The 25,222-nt window shown below is 44.3% G+C and overlaps 1 protein-coding gene across 4 annotated transcripts in view; it reads left to right on the top strand.

The window, feature by feature from the left end:
- SBNO2 (strawberry notch homolog 2) overlaps positions 1 to 25,222 on the top strand; it is a 101,588-nt gene that overhangs the window by 52,945 nt on the left and 23,421 nt on the right. For 3 of the 4 annotated variants that reach the window (XM_067559156.1, XM_067559170.1, XM_067559148.1), the window contains 8 exons: positions 14,210 to 14,371; positions 19,481 to 19,573; positions 20,243 to 20,339; positions 20,955 to 21,115; positions 21,616 to 21,749; positions 22,261 to 22,351; positions 23,872 to 24,015; positions 24,627 to 24,744. In XM_067559156.1, coding sequence (XP_067415257.1) covers positions 14,210 to 14,371; positions 19,481 to 19,573; positions 20,243 to 20,339; positions 20,955 to 21,115; positions 21,616 to 21,749; positions 22,261 to 22,351; positions 23,872 to 24,015; positions 24,627 to 24,744 — 1,000 coding nt within the window. The remainder of the gene's footprint in view (positions 1 to 14,209; positions 14,372 to 19,480; positions 19,574 to 20,242; positions 20,340 to 20,954; positions 21,116 to 21,615; positions 21,750 to 22,260; positions 22,352 to 23,871; positions 24,016 to 24,626; positions 24,745 to 25,222) is intronic. The other variant, XM_067559160.1, reaches the window with a different exon arrangement.

Here is a 25,222-nt window from a genome sequence, read left to right as displayed (position 1 = left end):
CACAAAACCTTAGGTATTGCCTGCTTCAAAGGGCTGTGATTTTGCATAACTGGGGGATTGGGTAATTTGCATTTACCTCTCCCTAGGGATTCCCCTGGAACTCCACTCAACACTTATGGGACTTTTGGAATGTATTTGTCTGGTCCATTTTTAATAGTCATTTGAACTCCCAGATGTTACATCTGTCATATCTTCACCCTGCCCTCCCCCCGAGGGGTTACATACAATCCTAGCCCACAATAATACATTAACTTAATACAATAAGGTATTTCAAGGATATTTCAGGAAATTTCCCGATTTGTCACAGGCCCAGTTCAGCTAAGTGTGTAAGCAGGTGCTTAAGTCCATCCCTCCTCAGTGCTCTGCTAAATTGGGTACAAGAGGTTCAGGGTGTTAGGGGCCTAATCCTGCATCTGTTGAAATCAATAGGAGTGTTGCCTTTGACTTCAGTGGAAGCAGATCAGGCCCAGTAAGAGTTTTGGAGATGTGTTTTTACCTAAAAAGTAATTAGTGTACCACATTGTCCTACCCCAGCCAGCTGCAGCTTGACATGTGCCCAGGAAGGGGCTACCGTACTCAGAGGAAAAGAATATTGGAACAAACTTCAGCTAGTTGTGTGGATGAGCATGGCTGAGCCACCTTCTTTCCAAACTGTTACTGTTGTTTTGGGTTTTTTTAATATATGTTTAGTTAAACTGTGTCTTAAGCACAGCATCCCACAGAAGGAGAGGTAGAAACTCCACAAATAGAAGGGAATAGAAAATCAGGATGTTTTCGATTAAAATCCGTTCATGGAGCCCTTGCAGAAACACTCAGCAAACCCATTTTCTAAGTTTCTCCCCCTCCCCTCCCCTTTGATATAGCTCACAAAATCAGAAAAGCTTAGCATGAATCATTGAGTGCTCTTAAAATGCCGGTAATATAATTTAATTAATAGGAGGATTGGGAAATGTTTTTAAATAGTTGCTTTAATTCAAAACAGAATTGGCCTGAGTCAGTTTGTTTATCTGTGTCTCCCTGCCTCCAGTTATGCCTTCTTAACTACAGCTACAACGTTGTAGCATGCTAAACAAACTTCCTTTCTGCTCCATTGGGCTATAGCCTATTCTGAACTCATCCAGGGGAGAAGTCTCTCAGCTAGCTTTAAGTTCTCCAAATTGAACCCAAATCACATGTACACAGGTGGGCCCCGCTCATCATGTCAGTAAAACGCTCGGCAGTAGCAGTATTTCTTTGGGTCGGATTAACTGTTCCCCAGATCAAAAGAAGCCATGCCCCAGAGCAGGACTGGCTGTCACACCAGATTTTTGTTCTCATTATAAAATGTCTCCTGATTTCTCTACATTGTGGTTTTTAATATATGTATTTTAAAAATAAGATGGGGTTGGCCCTTGCAGAAGCCGTTTCTCAACACCTTGTCACAATTTTGGGGTAACTCCACCTGTATTTCTCCTTCGTGGTCCTTCGAGGGCACCCATTTAAAGGTTACCAGCTCCCACCCATCTCATCTTTTGGACAGAGACTTGTCTCACTCCCTCCTGACCATGGTATTAAGGCTGTATGACTCCCTGGATTACACTGTGATATTCCCAGCAAGGCCAGTGCCTGCACTTTGCTGTCTGTTTGAAGGCTGTGACCAGGTATTGCCCACAGTTTTAAGTTACCACAGAGTTCTTTCTGAGCAAGCACATTTATTCTTAAGGTAAAAGCATGACAGAGAAAATGTGTAGACACAATAAAAGTTCCTACACACATGCTAAAAGCTTACTAGAGACCACCTATCAGTCTTATAGTCAAGTCTTCCCAATTCTTCCGCAAGGGCTGGGGGCTCCCTCTTGGACAGAAGGCCCTGTCTGTTTGCTGGATAGAAAGAAGGCTCTGAGTCAGTTTAAACTAAGGCTATTTATCCAAAAGTCCTTTCTTTGTGTGTTGGTCTCTGGAGAATAGAGTCTGAACTAGTATATGCAAGCCTCCCCTGGAGATGGTACCTCTCTGGGGAGGTTACAACCTGGCTGATTTGCCTTACTTGCCACCCACTGTTTTCAGTTCCTGGAGGAGCACTGGTAGCCTTCCCCCATGGAATAGAACACAGTCCATGAAATAAACTGTTCATTTAAAACAATGGACCCCAAAGAGACTTAAACTTAATTTTGTAAGGTCACCCAAGGATATGCAGGAAATTGCCATATTGGTCACACCTCTCTTCGTCTCCCCCTCCTTTAGCTTTCAGCTTAAACCAGAGAATTGTGCATGCATTTTTACTATACATGGCAGCAGTGACTTTTTGACTCAGGACTGCCAAAACTAAAGCAATTCCACGCACCAATCTTGAGTAAAGTCAGTGATGTTATGGAAACAAGAAAAGCTAGGGCTGGCATGTACAGTACATTTTATCCCGTCATTCATACCACTGGAAAAACAACATTGTAAAGAAAAACAGAACTTCTTGAACTTTCAGCCTTCTTTCCCCCCTTAACTAGTATTTGATTATTTTTCAAGGCAAATAAGGACCTTCTGTCTTGCATTCATTGATCAAGTATCCACTTAATATAGAATGCTGCCTCTGTTGTGGGGATTGTGGACAAGATTTTCAAAGGTATTTAGGCATCTAAGGATGCAGTTAGGCACCTAGTGGGATTTTCAAATGAACCTAAGCAGGCAAGGCACCATGGGAGTTAAGGCACCTAACTTGTTTAGGCAGTTTTGAAAATCCAGCTAAGTGCCTATGTGCATCTTTAGGCACCTAAATACCTTTGAAAATCTGGCCCTCCGTCTTGTCTGTGCCGGAGACAAACTAGCTACCACGTCTTCCCATCTTCAGCTTCTCTGCTTTTATTTGATTTTTGTCATATTAAAACCTGTTTACTAAAAATCCAGAAGATGACAGCAAATGGCAGCAAATTCTATACACCCCAGTAGTGTTCTGTGCTGTAACCCAATCAACTGATTGATGAGAGTAATGTAGATGTTGGAGTGGAAATAGATCAAATAAACAAAAGTGTTTTATTTACTGCGGGACGATGTTTAGTTGAGCTGAAAGTGTGTGCAGTTAACATGGTTTTACATTGTTTTTCATTAGAAGGTGGTGGGCGAAGTGAATATTCATCGAAACACTAGTGTGATATCACGTTTTCTCAGAACAGTCTCACTTCATTTTGATGCTAAACTTTTGCAGATTCCATTTTGCCTCATTTGCCCACTGTGTGAAAAGAAACCGGAAATAGCCCACCTGCTTTTCAAGGGTTGTGTAAGAGCAGGGCCTTGGTGGTCTGTAGTTTCACTTATTAGTCAGGAGGTAGTGGTTTAATCTAGGGCACAGAGCAATTCAGTTACTGGCAGCAAGTCTCTCAGTAATTAAGATCCTTTCTTTTAAATGTATTTGATCCATCTCTGTTCCAGCATGTAGTCACTAAAGCACCTATTGCAAGCTCTAGCAACCCCTCCTGTTCTTTTCCTTATCACCAGCTCTCCTGGCTGAGATTACAGCCAGAGATCTGGTGCCACAGAGCACCAAAGAAAGACATTTTCCTTTCCTACCTAGTTAATGGGGAAAAGTATTCCAGGCCAGGCATTTTGTACAATAGGGCATGAATCTCTATTCTAAATGCAATTCTACTGCAATTCTAATGCACCTGCCACCATAGGCACCTAGGCACCATATATGTTTCACAATTTACATACCCAAACCATTCTTCCTATTTTAAGGTGCCTTCTCAAGTGGAGGACCTATAGGCATTTTCCAGGCTTGGATTGTAGTGCACCTCTGTTATTGGGGACAGTCCCTCTGAAGCAATGTATCTTGACCTGAAACGTGGGTTTCACAAGATTGTGGCTTATTGGGATCTCCAGTGGCAGGATGTTCTGTAGTGGAGGATCCTCCACAGGAAAGAATCTGTTCCGTATAGAAGGTGTCCTCCCAATTCTCAAAATCATTAGTGGGATAGAGGAGACCAGTCCATGGTATGCTTCTCAGGTTGCAGTTTTCAGACACACTTCCCCTCTTCCACAGGTCCCCCAGATAATTTGCCTCTTCTGCTAATCTCTTGACCCAGGAGCCCTTCATTCCAAACACAGACACTCAACTCCTTGGCGGTTTGCTTTTGTGATAAGTGCCATTTCAGTTAGGTGGGCTTTTCCAGAAGTTTCTTGCATGTGGCTAAAAGCCCGTATACTTCTGTTTACTGCAGAGCCAGGAAACTTTTGTCAGCCGTTTCTCTTTCACCTTTGCCGAACAGTTCCCAAACCTCCAAATCCCGTGTAGCAAAACCATCAGTCCTGTTTGAGTCTGATACAGTTTTGAAAAGCGTCCTCCTTGGGTGGAAAGGCCAGTGATGGGAAGGGTTAGGGGATTTCCAGCCAGAATACCTGCCATTGGCTACAGCGCCCATCAGGCTGAGATACATGCTATGTAAGCAGCTTGTTCAGCCAGGTAACTTAAACTCTCTCACTAGCACAGCTGTAAGAGCAGTTAGTGGAGACTGCATATCTAATGAATGCACTATTGCTGATGGATCTGTGCCTCTACCTTTTGACCCACATGGAATTCAGTTCCCACACAGTGAGCCAGAACAATAAAGCGGATGTGGGCAAGGTAGAGTTAATCAGGAGTGGATCTCAATTTGGAGGAAGTGAAGTGGTTCACTCCCACTTTGCAAGTCACTGACTAGAAGTTGTAATACTGTCGCTTGCTCCAGAATTTGATCTGTCATAATGTTGTTAATCTCTCTGGGGAGAAGCACACAGATGCAGCCCGTTCTGTTTCCCAAAACTGAACAGATACATTCAAACTACAGGTTCCTCCTACCACAAAACTTTGCAAATAACATTTTACTTCTCTTTTTGGCATCTACCTTTTCTTTAGAGCAGTCTCTTGTTAAAGTTGTTGTTAAATCCTGTTTAGATGCCTCCTTCTAGTTCTTTTTCCTTCTCTACTTTCTCCACCTTGCAGCAGAAATAGATATCTTTAGTTAACCAGCAAAGTTGCAGAAAGCTCAAAATGAAGTATTTGAAAAGGGAAGGGTGTGTGTGTGTGTGTGTGTGTGAGTAAAACCCTTTCCTTGTTTTTGTTGAAAGACAGGCTGGAAAGGGAGGAAGGGAACACAGCTGATAGATTCATCTGAACCCCTAAATTGCCCCAAAAAAGGGAAAACAAATTAAGACGGCAGATGTTTTTCTTTTCCAGAAGCTAGCATTTTTTCTCAGATTGGGATTGAAGGGGGAAGAAATGAGCTATGCAGTGGTTTATTGAACAGGCAGATGCTTGACGTAGACTTTGCTTCTGTCCAAAGTCAAACTGAACCTATCGAGGAGCTCAGCTTTGTTTACAGTGTATCTGTGGTTGAATTACACCACATACAGTAATTCTCATTGCACTGCCAGTAATTTCACTGACTTACCAAGCAGGCATCATTTCCTGAAAGTCAGCTCCCATACTTAGAGGAAGTAAGAGCTCTCTGCTTCATGACTAAACACTGTATGCAAATTTCTACAGGCTTAGGACAGCTGCACTGTATGGACTGACTTTTTCCACCATTTTCACTCCTTCCTTTGGCATGTAAAATTTTTTTTTTAAACCTTCATGAGATCTTTCTCTGGCTGCTGCCGTTGCTGCTGTCATGAATGAGGATCTTTCTCCATTATGTACTGAAAAAGCACGTCTCACTGTTTTTCCCAAGTTCTGCTCCTCTTGCAACGAGTTGAATGCTGTTTTAAAATGTCCCAAATGCAATTTTGGCTAAAGTTCTCCTCTCTCTCCAAGGTAACATTTTACTGTTTTACTTGAGAGTTTGTGTTCTGTTTGCAGGGATAGGCAAAAGCTGTGATTGTGGATTGTGCCCATTTATGCATAGAGAGTGGAATTTCAGGGGTAGACTCTTGATGTAAAGGAATAAGAAAAGGGTTACTATTTTTAGGCGGTACTCTATATCATGCTAAAACTTCCAAGACGCACAGATTACTCCACCCAATCAGAATTCTGTCCTTAACTGAGAAACTCTGAGGAAGGGAAGCAGTGTGGAAGATTAATCTATGTTTTTGTAACTCTAAACGCTTTTAAGAATTGTATTCCAAATTCAAGGAATTTATAAAGAAGGGCAGAGAAACACTTTCCAATCAAGTCAGGACCGTGTGTTTATAGCGTTATGGTTGGAAGGACTTTGATTTTCATGGCTAGAAAACTTCCTCTTACTGAGCTGCAGCTTGCATGTGCAATTAAATTGGAAAGAGAAATTAAAAAGCAATCTGAAACCCAGATTGCTTAATTTGTTGTTCTTTAGAAACATAATTTTAGCAGTTGTCTTTTTAGCTTTTGTGTTGTGCTGTTTTTTAATTATTATTTTAAAAGACCAAATGGAACAGGTGTTGTGCTGTCTTAGTATAGAAGAACTGACTGCTGCTGTGCAAAAGAAGTATGTTTCCTCTGTCTATGGGGAAGGATTGCCAATAAATAAACCATTCATACCAATGGATTTGTGGCCAAAAATATTTTTAGGTACACACACTTTCTCTATTTAGACTTCTCCGGTTCTTTCATTTATTTTAACAAACATTTGTTTTGACCAATGGAGAAGCCGTAGTTCTAGTGGCTAGGAGAAAAACGTGTAATTACCTTTCTTTTACCCTTGTTTCCTCTGATCACTTTCTCAGGAGTGAATCAATTCTTGCTTTCAATAACTTTTCTATTTTGGGAAAATGCCAGAAACAAGACAGCATGCAGCACATCATTAATACCTTCCACAGCTGAACTGGGAATCTGAAATAATCAGAAGGCAGTTTAAATAACTAGCCTGTTGATAAAATCATCCTTTTACACCATCTTCTGAGGTGCTCAAAGCACTTTGTAAACATTAATAAAACAGTGAATTGTACCTATCTGAGCTTTGTAGTAAATATATAGCATATTGGAGAGATTCCATGGCCAGCATTTATATAGTTGTATTTCCCCTACTGTTCAGCCCTTATTAAATAGACTATTAAATAGTCAACCTGCTATAAAGGGGTTGCCCTTTGGTCATTTTATAATGCACTTCTTTAAACTCCCACTTCTTGTGTAACTTGCAGAATTGTTAGTTCTGAACTTTATTGTCACCAGAAAAGACGTAAATGCTTTTGCTTCCATTCCCGTCCTCCTACCATTGCTATAGAAAAAATCTGTGCCAGGAGACAGTGGGTTCAGAAATTAGATTCTGAAACAGATGTGCTTGTCCAGAATGAGCTGGTGAGCCTGTAATGCCACAGTGTAGAGATCAGGGGCACGCTTTCCTGCCTCTCTCCCTCATAACCTCTTGCCAAAAGGCCAACTCTGAAGTGCTCATCCAGAATTTGCAGTCCAGACCCTGGAAGTGGATTAAGCTAAATCAGAAAAAGGCATTCTTATTCCTGAATAAAACTGTCCACATGGGGAATTATTCCAACACGACTTCCCTGTGTTAGATAAGCCCTGAGAATTCCTCAGCTTCAGTTGCTCTTTGTGTAAAATGGAAAATAACTATCTCTGTAAGAAGCTTTGATCTACTCTGATGGGAGGGACTAACTACTATTAGGTCTTGTCCACTGCAGTGAGTTTACAACAGCACAATACAACTGTGCCACTGTAAGAGCACTTGTGTAGCCACATTATGCCGATGGGAGAGAGCTCTCCAGTCAGCATAATAAAACCAGCTCAGTGAGCGGTGTCGGGAGAGCGTTTCCCCACCAACATAGCACTGTGTACACAAGCGCTTATGCCAGCAAAACTTAAGTTGCTCAGGGATGTGGTTTTTTCCACACCCCTGAGTGACAAAAGCTTTGCCGACATAAGTGCTAGTGTAGACATGGCCTGAGTCAGCCTTGAGCAGGACAAAATAACCGCCCTTCTAAGTCCTGGAGGATTCAATGGTCTTATCTCTCCAGAACACCTTGTCCAGGTGGCGGTAGGCCATTTCACCAGCAAAAGGACTACAATGCCTTAGCCACTACCCATAGCCAGCACAGCACTCTTCCTGAACCAGGGATCTTGTGTCACAGAAGCTTGGAGCCTGCTCCTCTTTTCAATCCTTCCTTGCTACACTTCAACTACTCTGATTTCTCCATCCTCCACTGTCAATTTAGCCACCTATGTCCGCCCTCCCTTCCCCCCATTTCCAGCTTTCCCCAGCTGCTTATCCAGGATCTGGCACCTTTCTACTAGTATGACCAGATGATAATGCCCTGTTTGAGGGGTACTACATGTATCACAGTTAGAACAGTCACATTGCAGCAGGGGACACTTTGCGGGGTTTACACTCTGACCCTTCTTCTCTCCTTTTCACAAGCTGTTGGCTTACTGCACTGGTGTCCTTTCCTTTGCTTTCTGTCCCTGGAAATTCAAATAGCTCCCTGAGTTCCATATGACACAGCGGAGTAACCTGCCAAGACGGGCTGTGGAATTGTTGGTACTGAAGGTGCACACAGAAAATTTGTGGGTCCGTTCGCATTTAAACAAACTGGTGTATTCTATCTGCCTGAATTACATTGTGAGCACCTGGGGATAGGAAACTAGCATGTGCCAAAAGGTCATTTTCAACACGAATATTTCTAACGTTGGGGTTCATTTCCTATTCCCAACGTGACAAGCAAAGAGATGGATCGGTTAGAGTCGCAAGAAGCTAGGCAAAGAGGGTTGCTTCAGCAAGATTCAATGAGCTCACTCGTGCCTGGGTGTTTGTGCTACTGCAGGGTGATGTGTTCAGCAGATCACATGATGAGTGCCCACCTGTCACTCTGCTCCCTCTGGGCTAGTGGACAGTGGCTACTCTATCCTCCTCTCTAGCTTTGGCCCTTCTCAGACCTCACTGCCGCTTCCTTCTCACTCTTCCTTTTCTGTTCCCTTCCACCACATGTGTTTGCAAATGTTTGCTCCTGAACTGATCCCCTTCAGGAGGAAAAACAAATGAATAAAACCCACAGAGCTGGGATGGCTCCTTGGCCCTGGCTATCGATGATATGTGACCATGGTGTTTGCTGTCGTGTCCTGCTTGCTCGAGCAAGTTCACTGTGTGATTGCTATTAGCAGAGCTTTTGTTTGAAGACTGAGGACATGTCCTAGAGTTCATTGGCAATTATCAGTTTTCTTTATGTAAAATAAAGTCCTCTACTATCACTGCTCATTTATACCCTTGTTAAGTGGCTAGGCAAGTTGTATTTAGGTTATTGACTAGCCAATAAGCGCTGTCCCCAAAGGATACTTTTACTCTTGTGAATTGAACTTTTCTGTGTCTTCTTTTCTTTTTAAGATTCATTTTGATCATTTAATAGAATAAGTCTGATCTTGTGCTATTTAAAGCTATACTGTTAGACCAACCCTTGGAGAGTATTCTTTAGGGACGGGAACCATCTGCACTGGGTGGAACAGGAGAAGGGATTGAAATCTGTCTCCATTGCTAACTTCTCTGATAAATTAGTCTTGATCAGTAGATTGCTAAGGGGCAGGAGCCGCACTTCTGGAGTATGAGCAAGAAACAAGAAGGGCTGTGTTTCTCTTCCGTATGGCCTGATCCAAAGCCTATCGAAGTCAGTGGCAAAGGGCTTGAGTGTACCTTTGAAGTGTTTACCCTGTGCTTAGCACCATATCTGACCAAAAAAATGCTCCCTGTTCCCAAGAGCTACAGTCTGAGAAGATCAAGGAAGAGGGATGGTGCTAGGAAGCCTAAAAGAAGGGGAGTTTTATTAATGTTTAGCTTGACTCTTGTGAGCGATGTGGAAGAAGTGAGTTTTCCTGGGGCCCTTGAGTGCAGGGAACAGTGGCTTGGAAGCTGGCACAAGATCGATGCAGGCATAAGGGGCGCTGCGTGAGACTTGTAAATTGCACTGATGTTTTTGTTACCTGTATATTCAACTAATACTTGTGTTCAAAGCACTGCATGGATATTAGCTAATTCTCACAACACCTCTGGGAGAAGGGGGCGGAGGCTAAGTAGCAGTATCCTTATTTTACTGATGAGGAAGTGGAGACAAAGTTGAAGTGACTGGTCCAAGGTTAAACAATGAGTAAGCAGCACAGCCAAGATTAAGACCCAAGACCTCCTGACCCCAGCCCCGTGCTCAGGCCCTGAGACCACACTGCCGTTGTTCCCAGGCTGTGGGGTGGGAACCGGCAGTGGTAGTTGGATTGAAAAGTGTTGAAGTCATCATTGAGCTAGATCCATATGTGAGGGGGGCTGTGAAGAGTAAAAGTATTGGAGAACCACTGTCTAAATTAAATAGTTCTTACATCCTGTGCCCTACTGCTCCTGTCCTTTTTGCCTTAGCCCTTTCTCATCTGAGGTGCGGTTTCCCCTATGCCCACTCTCCTCCTGGGAACACAAACCCGATGCTTATCACTTAGCTCTGCAGCTTTCAGTAAATGCCTTTCCACCTCCCGGATTCCAAACCAGGGGTTGTAATGTTGATCTTGTTCTCACATTGTGTAATATGAACATGAACTCTTTGTTGCACCTCCTTACCTCAGCTGAGGCTCATCTATGCAACAAATTAATGCAAGGCAAGCCAGGGTGTGAATCTTCAGCGCACCAGCTTGCTGTGCAGTAACATCCCGTGTAGACACTGCTACACTTCAGTGAAAATCCCAGAGTGCAGCTTAGCATACTGCGCATTGAAGCAATATGCCAAGCTGCACTCTGGGGCTTTCACTGCACTATAGTAGTGTCTCCATGTTACTGCAGGATGTTACTGCCAGGCAAGCTGGATTGCTGCAGATTCACACCCGCTCAGTAACTTGCCATGTAAACAAGCCTTGAGCTGTAAAAGATTACGGGAGCAGGTGTCTGCTTTTCTTCCTGACAGTCGAATACCATGTGATTCACCTGAAATGACCAGTCCTGAATTAAGCTCTTCTGTTTTCGCATTCAGGATCTTTTAAAGAATCTGATTTTACTGAAAATAACACAGCTGTGTCTCAGGACTGGCCATTTTAGCAGTGGCTGTTCTAAGCCAGCCACTATAGCTATGGATTTCTGGACTGGAAAGTTCTAGGAGAAAAATCTCTCCCCTCATTTATTCATATTACCACAGCACCCAAACATGCTAGATGCTCTTACAGGGAAGCACAATCGCTGCCCATTCAGCTTGTGCTTTGAGAGTAACTTCTGCAAAATCATTGAGCCTCGTAAAATTGGTGCAGTTTTACATTTTGAGCAGTATAACTTAATGGCACTGTGAGAGCTACTTCTTTGAGGTTCTGTCCAACCCTAGCTTCTTTGTTCATTATATGAGCCCAGATGCATTAAATACCTGGAACTGCTATAACTGATGTAAAGAAGAATTCTCATACACTTATTTTTGTGCCTCAGAATGGACAGAACAATTGTTGCACTGGGGGGGTTTCACTTCTATAAATGAAATTTTACATGGTCCATATCCTTGCTCTTTCCAGGGTTGCAGATCTAGTTCAGGAGGCTAGATTTTGATGGTGGTCCAAGCAGGAGGTTAGCAGCCTATTACACTCCCCTGGCATTTGTTCTTGGAAGTGAATGTTGGGAAAGAGGGAAATGGTGATGGCAGCAAGGTGACTTGTCGACATATTTCAACAGTATGGAAGGTTGAGGTGCTCAGCAGGTGTCCTTGTGGGGGATTAGAATTAGGGGGGATGGTTGAAGGTAACACAGATGGGGAGATGGAAGGTTAATTTAAAAACATCTTAATTGTATGAACAACTCTAGCTTCAATACAATATCAGCTGTCCTGCAGTTCTTTAGTTAAGCCACATACTATGTTACAGGATGGGCAGGGCTTTTTGCTGTTGTAGGGACGACTGGGAACCGTTCTTGAACCTGGCCTCATGCTCCTTTAGCTGGGTGCACTGATGATGGAGCACCCTCTGCGTGGACCGGGGTGACAGTGCCTCGTATTGCTCAGCTAGTTCCCATTCTGGTAGGAGCAGTCGGCAGGCACAAAACACTTCGGTACATCAGCGCACAGGGGAGGCCGATTCCCGTGGTATGAAGGGACATATTGACACTGCATCTGGTCAAGGAGGAGGGTATCAACAGTGCTGATTGGCCAGATACTTTCCTTGGTGCTACCCCAGAACATGAGTCTTGTTTCTGGAGACTGCTTCATTCCAACGTGACAAACCCAGGTGTTGAATTCAGTTTTTGAAAACGTCTGGTGCTGGGTGATCCAAAAAGCAGCCACAGGACTTCTCAAGAGCTAGGACCTCCAACGGCCTCCTGAGCTTTCCTTGTTGGGGAGGAAGATTGGCAAAGAGCCAGGCATTAACACAAGCATTGGCTGCGAATGGGAAGGGTGTGAGTCAAACTGGGAGTAGCAGTCTAGTGCAGTGTAATAGCTACCCCCATGTCCTTCAGTCAGCATGTGCCCCTGTCAGTGCTTCAGTAATCTGCAGTTTATTCATCATTCGCACATGGGGTATTGGGCTCAACATGTTAGTGCTCTTGAACAGCTGCTGGCTACAGCTACAGCTCCAGTGTAGCTACGGGGAGCCAAATCAGACATCAGCTGGGAGGGGAATGAAAGAAAAAGTCCTGCTGGTTTTAAATACTACACAAAATAACTTTTAATAGCAATCCGGAGGGAGTCTTCCCTAGCTCTCAGCCAGAAACCCTCAGGAATAACTCAAGGAAACTCAGCTGTGCATGATTCTGGGTCTGGGCTAATGACTTTTAAAATCCTTTGGCTGCCTTCTTGTTCTTCAGCTAGATCAGTAGAAAACTGGTCTCTTACTGGAAATGAAGTGCAGAGACTCCTTGTATCAGAGACCTGTTGGCAGCCATACTGGGATGCCATCACAACATTTGGTTATCTGTCCTAGCGGCAGTAAAGGGCCTAAATTGTCAGCATGTCTACAGAGTTAACCCCTCTCACCAGAAGTAGCAAGCTGTTTACATTGGCAGAATCCTCATGGTAGAGATGAAAGGATCTATTAGTTCATCCCTGCAGAGCACTGACACTTTTCCGCCTGAGGACTGGCCTGCACAGTGGGGCATTCTACAATGAATTGCTCTGAGGTGAACAGAAGGCTGACATTTCCCTACACACTTGGCTGTGAGGTTTAATGGTAGGAATGAGAGAGTGGAGTCAATGGGTGGAGTCTTCAAGCATTGTGCTGGGGAGAGCGGAGAGGGCTGTACCCGTTTCCCAATAGACACTCTGTTGAGACCTGCATTTTTGGCTGTTGGTTCTCATGCCTATTTGAAGAGCATACCACCAAACATGGAGCTGGATGAGGGAGAGGAGGGGATTGTAAATGGTCTGTGGTAGGGCTCATTCCAGTTTTTAGTTAACAGGTGTCCATGTGCCTCAGACCACCGTCATGATTGGATTGGTGCAAAGTAGAGCTGTCACGGGCAGTCTCAGCAGACACACCAAGGAGGGATTAAGGATGGAGATTGACCCCTTCATTGAAAGGTGCTCCCTTCTGTCCAGGTTGCGGCATATTGGTAAAGGAAGGGGTAATCTTGTGGTCACAGCACTGGATTGGGACTCAGGAGACTTGAGTTCTATTCTCAGCTCTGCCACGGACTCTCTGTGTGACCTTGGGAAAGTCACTTCATCTTTCTGGGCCTCAGTTCCCAAGATGTGAAATGGGGATGATAATCCTCCCTGTCTGACTTGTCTGCTTAGACTGTAAGCTCTTAGGGACAGGGACTGTCTCTTGCTACATTTTGGTGCAGCACCTGGCACGATGGGGTCCTGATCTTGGCTGAGGTCTCTAAGTGCTATTGTAATACAAATAGTAATAATACATAGGAGATGTCATGTTGGGATGGGAGAATAGTTAGTGTGGTTGCTGTCTATGCTCTACCTGTTTTGTGGATACCCAGAGAACTTTAGTCTCTTGGACTTTAGATCTGGCACCTTTCACTAGTGCTCAGTTTTTTAATTAAATACGAAGATCAGAGTTACTGGTGCTGTCCTGTCCCTTGGTCCTCTCTCTTGCTGCTCTGCATTTGGAGAGTGTTTAGCCTAACTTGGTTTCCTGTATACTGCATCAGCACTTTGGTAATTTTTCCTATTGAGTCAAGAAACTGGGATTATAGATTTTAACCCAGCTGCTCTGATTAGACGTTTTGGTTTACCAATTAATTTCTAAGCAACATGGAGCTTGGATGTAACAAAGCTTTGCATTTAATATTATGAAATTAAACTCGACCTGTGCGCATGAATCCAGGACGGAACGTTTGAGGCATCTTTGTACCATCTCCTGTAACCAAGGGCTTTTTTTCCATTTCAGGATTCTTCATACCTCGATGAGCTCTCCAATAACTCCCTCTTCTCATCCCCCGCGGACTCTCTCTCCGACATCGCTGATGCTCAGGAATTCCTGCCCGCCGACAGCCTGAATCATGTGCCAACAATATGGGATATAAACACGCCACAACAGAACCAAACAGAGGTCAGTGAAAGTCCCTCTCCTTTCCTCCCCACTCAGAAATTAAAACCTCCAGGCCTGATCCTGCAGCTCTCTCACCAAAAACCTGCCCCAGCAGTTAGAAAATCTCCCCAGTACCCATTAGGGGTAGCTAAAGGAAGTGCTGCCACCAGCAAGGCTGATTCAATGTCTCAGGGAGGGTTATGGACACTCGTTCTAATGCCGTTTCAAAGGGCTCCTGCTTAGAATAGGTCTGGTCCCTGATTTTGAACCTCTTCATTTCTGGTCCTCCATTGCACTGCTTGCACTGCCGTAGTCCATTGAAATCAGTGGAATGTTAGGACACACCTGTAATTAATGCTTTGCATCCGTTCAAAGCACTGTACAGACATTAGCGAATCCTCCCCAACAGTCTGGTAAGGTAGCTATGTTCAGATACGCTTGTAAGTATTTTGTTAAACTGGCAGCCTGTCCGAGTAGCCGGCTGTCTCACATCTGCTTAGAGACTGATGTAAATACCCTGGATGAAAAGGTGATTGTTTGGCACAGCTCAGAAATTGGGACTGGGTTGGGATTCCATTAAGTTACACAGCATCATCATTCAGTAATGTCGGCTGAGGTTGAGGAAGGATGGTCCAGTGGTTAAGGTGCTAGCCGGGAGACCTGGGATCAATTCCCTACTCTGCCACAGTGGGCAGTCTCTTCGTGCCTCAGTGTCACGTCTGTAAAGTGGGGATAATAGCAGTGCCCCACCCCACAGAGGGGTTGTGAGGGTAAATACATAAAAGGTTGTGAGGCTGTCAGATACTGCAGTAATGGGAGCCATAGAAGTGTCTCAGGCTATGTCTACAATACGAGCTAAGGGTGGGACTCCTATGCTCGGTCTTGGGTTGAGTGTGCGGGTGGTGAGTGATGTTGGTGGCCTGTGATATACAGGAGGTTAGACTAGATGAACTGGTGGTCTCTTCTGGGCTTAAACTGTAACTCTGACATGCTCTCTCTGACCATACCCACTAGTCTCAGGTGGATTTGTACTCACTGCTACCGTGTGTACGCTGCTGTTTACACTCAGGCTAGCTCAGTGAGAGTGAGCTCAAGTATGCATACATGAGCAAGAGAATCTCAGCCCTAACGTGTAAATAGCCTAAGCTAGATAGGGTGATAATTCTGTACAAGTTTGAACCTGGAGCACAAGAAGGTTGAAGGAAGAGGAAGGGCTGAGCTGTTTTAATCAAAGAAATGTCTGAAGGGATCACAACCTTCTGGTTTGGATACATTAAAGTTTCTGATGCCTTATTATGCCCATTCTTTTATCTGTTTTTACGTGGAAGCTTAAAACACGGTTAAGAATGTAGCTCCTTACAGTGCGTGTTCTAAACACATAAGCTAAATTCAGGATTTCACATGTGAAAAGCCTTCAGTTTTATATGTAAAGAATATACAAGAATAACATGCTGAGCAGCACAGAGAAAGCGAGAGAGAAATGGGTAATGTTTCGTGGGTGTGTGAAACTAATTCACTTTGGCATAACAGAACGATAGCTACTTTTACTGCTGGATGCTGCCATTTATATCTTCCTGTCTGCCAACTAAAATTACCCCCTTGATTCATCACCTTCCTTTACAATGATTGGGTTCATACCAGGACAATTAGTTCAGTGGAGTTCCATCTGTCAGTGACTTCCTTTTGGAAAATATTGTCTTATCTTTGCTCTCTGTATTGTGAGTTTTTATATTGATTGTTCCCAGTATTTCTTTATGGAATCCGTTAATTTAGTATATGTAGCACTGGGATTTCAGTTTCATTTTTTCATGGGTGGCTGTAATTCGCAGCATTATTGGCAAAATGGATCATCTGATAGAGAGCACTGAGTGGTATAGGTTTATTATCTGACTTTTCAGTACACAGTTTTCATTATGTTAAAGAAGACAAGTGTGTGATGTATTGCAGGATCTTGAGGCAAAAGATCTAATTTTCACATTCAGCATATGATAATGTGAGATTTTTACACTGCTTATATGATTGTCGCATGTGAATAATCTCCCCCCTTTTTATCATACCATAAGTCAAATCAGTAAAGCAATGATTAGCCCTTTGTAGTCTGTGGTTGGAGTTTTCTTGACCCGTCAATGCATTTTAGTAATGTTGATCACTCAAGGCACTTTTTTAAAACTCAGAACCTTCCTTCCAGCCAGATCCAGAGGAGTGTTAATTTACTTCTGGGGGAATTCTGTGCCACTGCGCATTCGCAGAATTCGTGTCCCCCTCAGATTCTCCCATCACCCCACAGAAAATAGATTCTGCTGGGGAGGTGCTGCAATTACACCTTTCGCCCACCAGAGGCTACTGTGACACCAGACGAGAGGGTGGCCGGCTCAGAGCCGGAGTGGCCAGCCGCAGAGAGGGAGGGAGCCGTGGCTGCCTTCCTCACAGCACCCTGCCCCTGGGGCCAGGTTAGGCGGCACGGGACATGGAGGGAACGGACAGAGTGGGGCATGTAGGGCTGATGGGGGGAGGGTCACATAGGGTGTGGTTCAGAAGGAGTAATGGAGGGGACAGACTGGAGCAGGGGCACAGGAGCTAGTGGGGTGACAGCACTGGGCTGAATGGGAATGAGGGGGCAGGGACATATGGGGATGGGGACAGATGTGTCTGATTGAATGGGAGAGGCTAGGGATCAGCCAGGGTCTGCATGAGGGAGGCTCCCCAACACCCTAAGAATCCCTCCCCCTCCCAACCCCCAAAAAACTACTGTTCCATACTTCTCCAACCCACACCCAACAACCCTCTAAATTCACTTCCAGGCTCTTTCCCAACTATTATTTCTCTCTCCCGCAGCTCCTCTGTTACCCCTGACTCACCCAAGCCTTTGCATTGCTTCTGAGGGATGTGGGAAATATGTTTCTGTATTGTAGTTTAAATGAATTATTACTCAAAGATGCCTAGTAAGGAATCTATTTGTCAAAAAACATTTTCTGAATCTTTTTTGTTGTCTATATTCTTACAGACATACTTGCTGACAGATATTTTGAAATAAATGACCAAAGTAATTGAACGTGGCATGATTATATTGTGTTGTTTTGACAAATGAAATATGCAGAATTTTGCAGAATTTTAAAATATTGTGCACAGAATTTAAAAAAATTTTTTTGGCTCAGAATTCCTCCAGGAGTAATATTTATATAGAGAGGAGTCAACTTGTCAACTAAGTCTGACAGTTTCATTTTTCCTTGTAGTGTTAGTGAGACAGACACAAAAAGAGAAATAATATAAGGCCGAGAGGGAAAAAATCGAATAAAATGAAGATTTGATCATGGAATTGTCAGTTGCTTTATTAAGTGAGTGTCTCTCCTGGATTCTTCCCTCTGTTCTTATATGTGGAGTGTATGTCTTTTACACATTGTGTTCTCCTACATGGAGGTACATAAGGTATCCTACATATGGTAAAAAGAGAGGAGTGTACTAGTGGGTGGATCGGAATAGAAAAGGGGAGGAATTGCAGAAGTTAGAGTTGGAATTGGCCTATTAGATCAACCAGTCCAACTCCTTGTCACTGCAGGATTGTTCCCTGGAGTACATTTGCTAATGCGTCAACCAGTTGTTATTAAATGCCCCAAGCAGTGGGACTTCCATCACTTTCTTTAGGACACTGTTTTGCCTGAGATGAAGATCTAGGGGTGCCAATGGGAGCTGTGCACAACTGCCACACTTGGTATATCTGAGCTTACAATGAAGATGCCACGAGTCAAGGAAAGATGTGGATTATCTTTGCAATAAAGAATCATCTTTCCTTGTCAGAGCTGAGGTTATTCCGCCCTTCCATTCCAAAGGAATGGAGAGACTTGGGTCTTTTCTAGCGCCTGAGTAGAAACTTTGGTATGGCATTAGGACTGTAGGTTTTGGTGCTACACCTGCTCTTCAGATTTGTTGGCACTGAAAACATCTCTTCAAGCTTTTTTCTGGTAATTCTGACTCAGACTTCCAGTAATGGAGGGTGATTTTTTTTTTTAAGTAAATAATTACAGAGTGTTTATGTTTATGGCTGTCCCATGGTTCACTTCTATCTTTGGAGGGTGTCTGTCTGTACAGGCTTGGCACCCATCTCCAGCTGTACATTTGAAGTAATGGTCCTTGTGGACTAGTTGATTATTTCTGGATTCCCTGATTTGCTGGCTTGACCTTGTTCTTCCTTTGGGGAAATTCCAATATGATTTTGATTGTGTGGAGCCAGAAAAAGTCTCTCATCAATTGTGTCTTTCCAGCTGGAAGTGTCTCGGGAGCCCTCTTTACTGGTTGCGGTTTAGTTCCTGCAGATGTTAGGACAATAATGAGCTCTAACATAGCACTTTTCATCCAGAGATCTCCAGCTATCCCAGGCTTCCATGTGACCCCATTGGTTGAGGACTCGCAGGGTTCCTGGTTGAGTTCCCAGTGCAGAATGAAGCCACCGATCCCACTGAGCAGGAAGCACTGAGAGAACCTGCAACACTACTTCAGAGTCTTCAGCCAGAATGTTTGGGGAGTGGCACAGCAGGGTTCTACTGAGCTGTTTCCAGGACAGATAGGAAACCAGCCCTCTGTTCACGAATGCAGATCAGCCTTCATCATTCCCACTGCAGAGAGATTTCATTACGCCCCCTTGAGAACACCAGTCAGATGTTGAAAAGGATGCTTGACTTATAAACCCTAAAGAGGCAGGATTCGTACACGTAACTCAGTAACGTTAGCAGAAGGCAGATGAATAAACACAACATGTCGACGATGAGGCTACGCCCTGAGGCGTTCGGTGGTTGAGGGCAGACGTGGTTTCAAGATGACTTTGTAGGAAGGACAGGCATATTCATGTCATGGAAGGAAACACACATGCGCACACTCGCCACTGTGCACAAGCAAATCATTCTCACTCTTCGTGAGAAAATAGCCACCTTGACTAATTCTCCAGTGTGTGCGTGACACACACAACTTGGCAGAGGCATGCAGAGCATTGGAAAGATTCATTTACTTCCTGAATCAAGCCCTGAATCCAAGGGCAAAAGTGAATCGTATTTGTGCTTTCCTCTCGTGACTTGTCACTTTTTGGTTTGGATGGACGGGTGTTAAGGCTGATTCTCAGTTGCGTGTTTTCTGTTCCAGCTGTTCTCTCCCAGCAGACTGTTCACAGGCTTAGAAAGTTTGGAAGACCATGTTGCTGCTGCCCCAAACACCCCACTCCTCATAAGCTATCAGGTGAGGAAGAGCATCTGACTCTGCGGGAACAGGCACGAGACTCTTACCCAGATATGGAAAAAAAAAAAAGATCTGGCTAAAGGCCTCCCCTGGAAAAGCTATGATTGAAGAATCAGTCAGCTGTGTCTCCAGCCATCGCCCTTCCCCCACAGAGTCTTATTTTTCCCTCATTGGAGCCTCACTGGTTTGAGGGAGTGATCTCTGCTTCCTCTACACCGAGCTCTTAGACCACATTAGCAAACAGTATTTAAAAGCTATTCTGGTTAAAAATGATGTGGTTTTGCCACCCAGGGTAGGTGGGACCAGGCTGTGTTCTAAACTGGTTTCAATCCCTCGTTGTAGCTTAAATTAAAGCACAGTTGGGTCGTGCTCACACTGGCCAGCCAAACCATCTTAGAAACCGCTCTGATCGCTGCTCCCTAGTCCATTATGGACTGGGCTCTGAACGTGGCTTGCGGTGCACTTGCTGGACCACACAGGAGACGCCCCTCAGTCGATTTTCCCTGTGCTGCTGTGTTATATCAATGAGATGAGTTGAAGTTGAGAGGCAAGTTTGTGTGTTTGGGACGGGATGTTTTAAATGCTGGCACTTGCCATGTACCTAATACCACTCGTGTCCAAAACCCTGTGGAAATATTAACGTTCAATCAACATCACGTTTAATTTCAGTCGCAGACTCAGGCAGAGGACGATGAAGAAGGTGATGAGGAAGAAACGGAGGAGCTGGGGCACACAGAGACCTATGCAGATTATGTACCTTCAAAATGTGAGTTGCAGGGCAGCCTTTTCATTTTGCCTTGCTGTCACTTAGCTGCTAGAAGCTGGTTTTGGAGCCATTGCTGCTTGGCCCAGTAGTCACTGTTTTCTGCAGCTAAGGACAGTGGTGTGTTTGCACGGCAGCCCCCTACATGCATATTTCTGAAGATAAGCTTTGCAGGCCTGTTTACATGGGCCCGTATGCTGTTCCACTCTCTGTGGTCTCCCTGGCTTAGCAGCAGACCTAGTTGTTGCTTTTTATTGGGAGTAGGGGATGAGCAGATTTTCAGCAGTCTACATTTTGTCCTGAAAAAAGGGGATGGTGATATTGGGGATTCCCAGGAATCCTTTCTCCAAAGGTAGCAAAGAGCACTAGTTAGAAGAAATGTACAGTCAGGACCTCTTTGTTCTATTCCCAACTTTGCTCCTGGCTGACTTCAGTCTTGGGGAAGTCACTTAACCTCTTTGCTTCAGTTCCCCTATCTGCCGGATTGGGATAATACTTAGCACACATGTGTTGGGAGGTTTGATGCATATTTGTGAAGTGCCTTGAAATCCTCAGGTGAAATGCTCCATAGAAGTGCAAACATCAGTTCTTTGACTGTTTCCTGTGTCTCCCTTTCAGCTAAGATTGGGAAGCAGCACCCAGACCGCGTGGTAGAAACAAGCACTCTCTCCAGCGTTCCCCCACCTGACGTTACCTATACCCTTTCCCTTCCAAACTCAATTGCTGACAATGGGTTACTCTCTGCACTACAGCTGGAGGCCATCGTTTATGCCTGCCAGGTACGCCAAATCCATCTTGCTTAGCTCTCTTTCATGTGTAGATAGTAATAAAAATACACTGTGGCCTCCTTCGATAAGATGTTCAGCTGAGTTTTAAAATAGCCTCTTGTATAGAAAATAAAGCTTGGAAGATTTGGATCTTGACACAGATTTTAAATGTCTTGTAAGGGAGTGTTGTCTAAAGCAAGGGGACTGGGAATGAAGACTCATGGGTCCTGATTTTCAAAGGTGCCAAGTGCCCTCAGCTCCTATTGACTTCAGCCAGTATTGTGGGTGCTCAGCACTTCTGACAATCAGGACCTTGGGACCTATTCCCTGCTCTGCCACTGTGTGACCTTGGGTAAGTCACTTAACCTCTCTATGTTTCAGTTTACCTAACTTTGAGACCTGTGCAACATCTGCATCTGTGGGAGCTGCGAGGGTTAATTGGTGAGGTGCTCTGAGACCCTGGGCAAAGGACGAATCAGTGTTAATTCCTAATTCTGGTTTTGAATTTGCAGCAACATGAAGTTTTACTACCCAACGGGCAGCGAGCTGGGTTCCTCATTGGGGATGGCGCTGGGGTTGGAAAGGGCAGGACAGTTGCCGGGATCATCTTTGAAAATTTTCTGAAGGGGAGGAAAAAATCTCTGTGGTAAGTTTCCCTTCTTTACTGTAAGAGCCTGACGAGTTAACTTGAGGTCAGGAATCAGGAATTCCTGAGCACCAGTGCCAGCTTTGGGGCTGACTCACTCTGTGGCCTTGGGCAAGTCATTTCTACCTCTCTGCGCCTGTCTGCCGAAAATATTCACGCTGCAGGGGTGATGTGATCGTTGTTAGTACAGTACTTTGGAGAGGCAAATCGCATACCAAGTGGAGAGGACTCTAGAGCCTGATCCTTCTCCCTTTGAAGTCGATGGGAGATATCCCTGAACTTTTGAGGTGCAGAATCATTGCACATCTTCTCACAATTGGCAGTTCCTGTTCAGGACTTGAGGCTGTTGTAGTGTCTTGTGTTGAGATATATGGGGAGTTTGAATAGCAGCTGGCTTTGCTACACCTGTAGTTTCTGTAGTCAGAACTATTGATCTCTTACGTACACGTGCACTAAATTCTACGCAAGCAGTCTCCTCCTCAAGACAACCAGATCCTCTGCTTTCTTTTAGGTTCAGCGTCTCCAATGATCTCAAGTATGATGCTGAGAGAGACCTGAAGGACATAGATGCCTCCAACATTCCTGTGCATGCTTTAAACAAGGTAGGGCAGAGAATTCAAGACCTCTTTCCAGAAAAAATCCTGCCAATGGCAGCTGATGGATAAAATAGTTCTCAGCAAAGCATGCAGCTCATATACCCTGGCCTTCGTTCATGCTAATGGCACAGACAGTAGCAATCAGTGGCCTGGTTACCGTTATCTTCATTGCAGTGTACCGTTTCCACTCTAGACTCCCCCGGTAGTTACATACTTGTGAATGCTCCAGTGTTGCATCACAAGCATGTAGCAGTTCTGGGTACTTGAATTTCTTCAGGAATAGTAAGTAGTGGCTCAATGCAAATACAACCTCTAATGGCAGGACCACGTGGCATGTGCATCATGTTCATTGTTCCATCTGTGGGTTTTTTAATGGTGAATGTTGGACCTGATATAGCTGTATTGTTAAGACCGCTCCTTATTCAGAGGCCAAGTCTGAAGTGGGCCTAAATCCACACCTTCCAGTGCTGCTTCCATGGGGACCCTTTTCTGACCTTCTTGGGGAAGAGGGACATACACATCCAAGCTTTCTCCCTGCAGGCACTGCCAAGCATGCAGTACTGTGCGCTCTCTAAACATGCATCTAATTTCAGTCCAGCTGAGTTAGTGCATCTCTTAACATTCTAATTTCAAGTTTCAGTGTCGAGCAGACATGAAAATTAAATGACCTCTTAAAGGAAAACTACCAGTACTGAGTAGTAGTTGTTCAGCAAGATCTTCTGTACCCCTTCTAGAACCCCCTGTTCTAGTCTCCAGATCATTCACAGCCAGCTTGAACCTGCCAAGCTGTTTGCTAGTTTATCAGAACACATCTGGCTTGATTTTTCAGAGGTGTTGAGCAGTCACATTTCCCGTCTAAATCAATTGGATGCACGTGTGGTCAGAGCCTCTTAAATCAGGCCATTAGTCCATTGAAACAACTGTGTCCTCAAAATCAAAAGAGCTTTGAATAGCACTTTCTTTAAATTGAGATGATTTTTTTTTTCCTTGCTACACTTTGTTACAGATGAAGTCTAATGATGCTGTAAGCTAAACAATAATCTCCCCTTCAGTCAAACAGGAAGCCGCCATCTCCTAAAAAAGGAAACAAACCAGAGGAGAGGATATTTAATATAAAAACATTTTAAACATTCGAAGCTGTTGATTAAAAAAAATTAAGCGACTTTGGTCAGCCAAGCAATTGATGTCGAAGTAAAGTTTCCACCCTTCATTAAAATGCTTGCAGATGTGCCCACATGCTGATGATTGGGTGGATAGCTCAAGGAATTTAAAATCCCCGTCATCAGAGAATCTCTATGCCAAATACTAGCATTAAAGAAGTCAGTTATTAGCTGGCTTTCTTCACCATTCTTCCCATATGGGCTTTGTGATATAGTGATTGCTTATATACAGCAGATGTGTACAGCTTCACATTAAAAATGTCCTCTGCCTTCACCAGATCTGTATTGGGTTTGGGCAGGGGATGGAATAAAATGAACTACAAATAGCATTGTAAGTGTCCTCTTTTTTTTTCCTTTCCCCTGTAGATTAAATACGGTGACACAGCTACCTCAGAAGGAGTCCTATTCGCCACTTACTCTGCTCTTATTGGTGAAAGCCAGGCAGGCGGACAGCACAGGACGCGGTTAAAGCAGATTTTGGACTGGTGCAGGGAGAACTTTGATGGAGTTGTATCCTAGAGAAAGAGCAACATGCTTGTCATTGTGCTTCCAAAGCGAACAAAGATCACCAAGAGCCCTGGTACCAGCTTGGGGCTTGTGGTGGATCTTCCAACAGTATAAGCCAAAAAAATGCCCTCTGTTCTCCAGAAATCAATGGAGCTGTGGAACGGGTGGGCATGTCAGAAGAACCTAGGTGATTTAGGAGCATAGTTCCCATTAAAAGTCACTAGAATTTGTGCTACTGAGGCCCATTTGAAAATCCCACCAGTGAGACTAGAAGCGAGTCGGCACGGGACAGTCAGGGTGTATATGTGAGTAAAAAATTTTCAGCATTCGTCCCCAATGGCGTGCTTTGGGCACGCGGCATCATTCAGTAAGAAATAACTGGGGGAGATTTACCACAGATTTTGGAAAGCCAGAGACTAGGGCAGAATGGAGTAAAAGGCTTCATGCAACTGGGGAGCTGGTCCACGTGCTGGATGCTTGATTGTTCAGTTCCCCTGGAAGGAGATGGATCGTATTTTTCTCTCCTCATCCACTCATTATTGGCATGAGTATGTATTTTTATACTATCATAGCAGAATGCGTGTCCTTTCTCCTTAACTAACATTCCCTTCTAGATTGTGTTTGATGAATGCCACAAAGCCAAAAATGCCAGCTCCACCAAAATGGGCAAAGCAGTATTGGACCTTCAGAACAAACTGCCGTTAGCTAGGGTTGTCTATGCCAGTGCCACAGGTAAGAGTCTGTACACGTGATTCCCGAGACCCCGGCTGTAAATGTACATAAGCAGCACAGTGCTCCAGCCCTCCCCATGTGGAAGAGGTCTGTAGCCCAGGTTAGCTGCTAAGCTGCTGATCAAAAAGCACAAACTGTAAAATTTAATTTTAAACAGCAGAAATGGACACTCATAGAGGGTGTGATGAAGCAGCAGATACTCTAATCCCGTGTTTCATCTTAACACAAAGGCGGGACTCTTAGATTCTGTTCCCAGCTCTGCCACTGACATGCCTTGTGATCTTTGGACAAGTCACTTGAACTTCTCTCTGCCTGTTTATTCATCTGTCTAGTGACACTGGCCTGCTGGGTGTATTGTGAGGATTAGTGTGATGAGGTCTCTGCTGAAAGGCACTATAGAAGTGTGAAGAATAACAATAACTCTCCCTTTCGAAATGCTTACATATGTTTCTAAGCTCTCCAGAGTGAGGGTTCACTT

Source organism: Emydura macquarii, unplaced genomic scaffold (assembly GCF_026122565.2).
Source record: "Emydura macquarii macquarii isolate MOO-44397 ecotype Brisbane River unplaced genomic scaffold, CSIRO-AGI_Emac_v2 contig_306, whole genome shotgun sequence".
Taxonomy (NCBI): Eukaryota; Metazoa; Chordata; order Testudines; family Chelidae; genus Emydura; species Emydura macquarii.
This window is presented reverse-complemented; position numbering and strand designations above follow the sequence as displayed.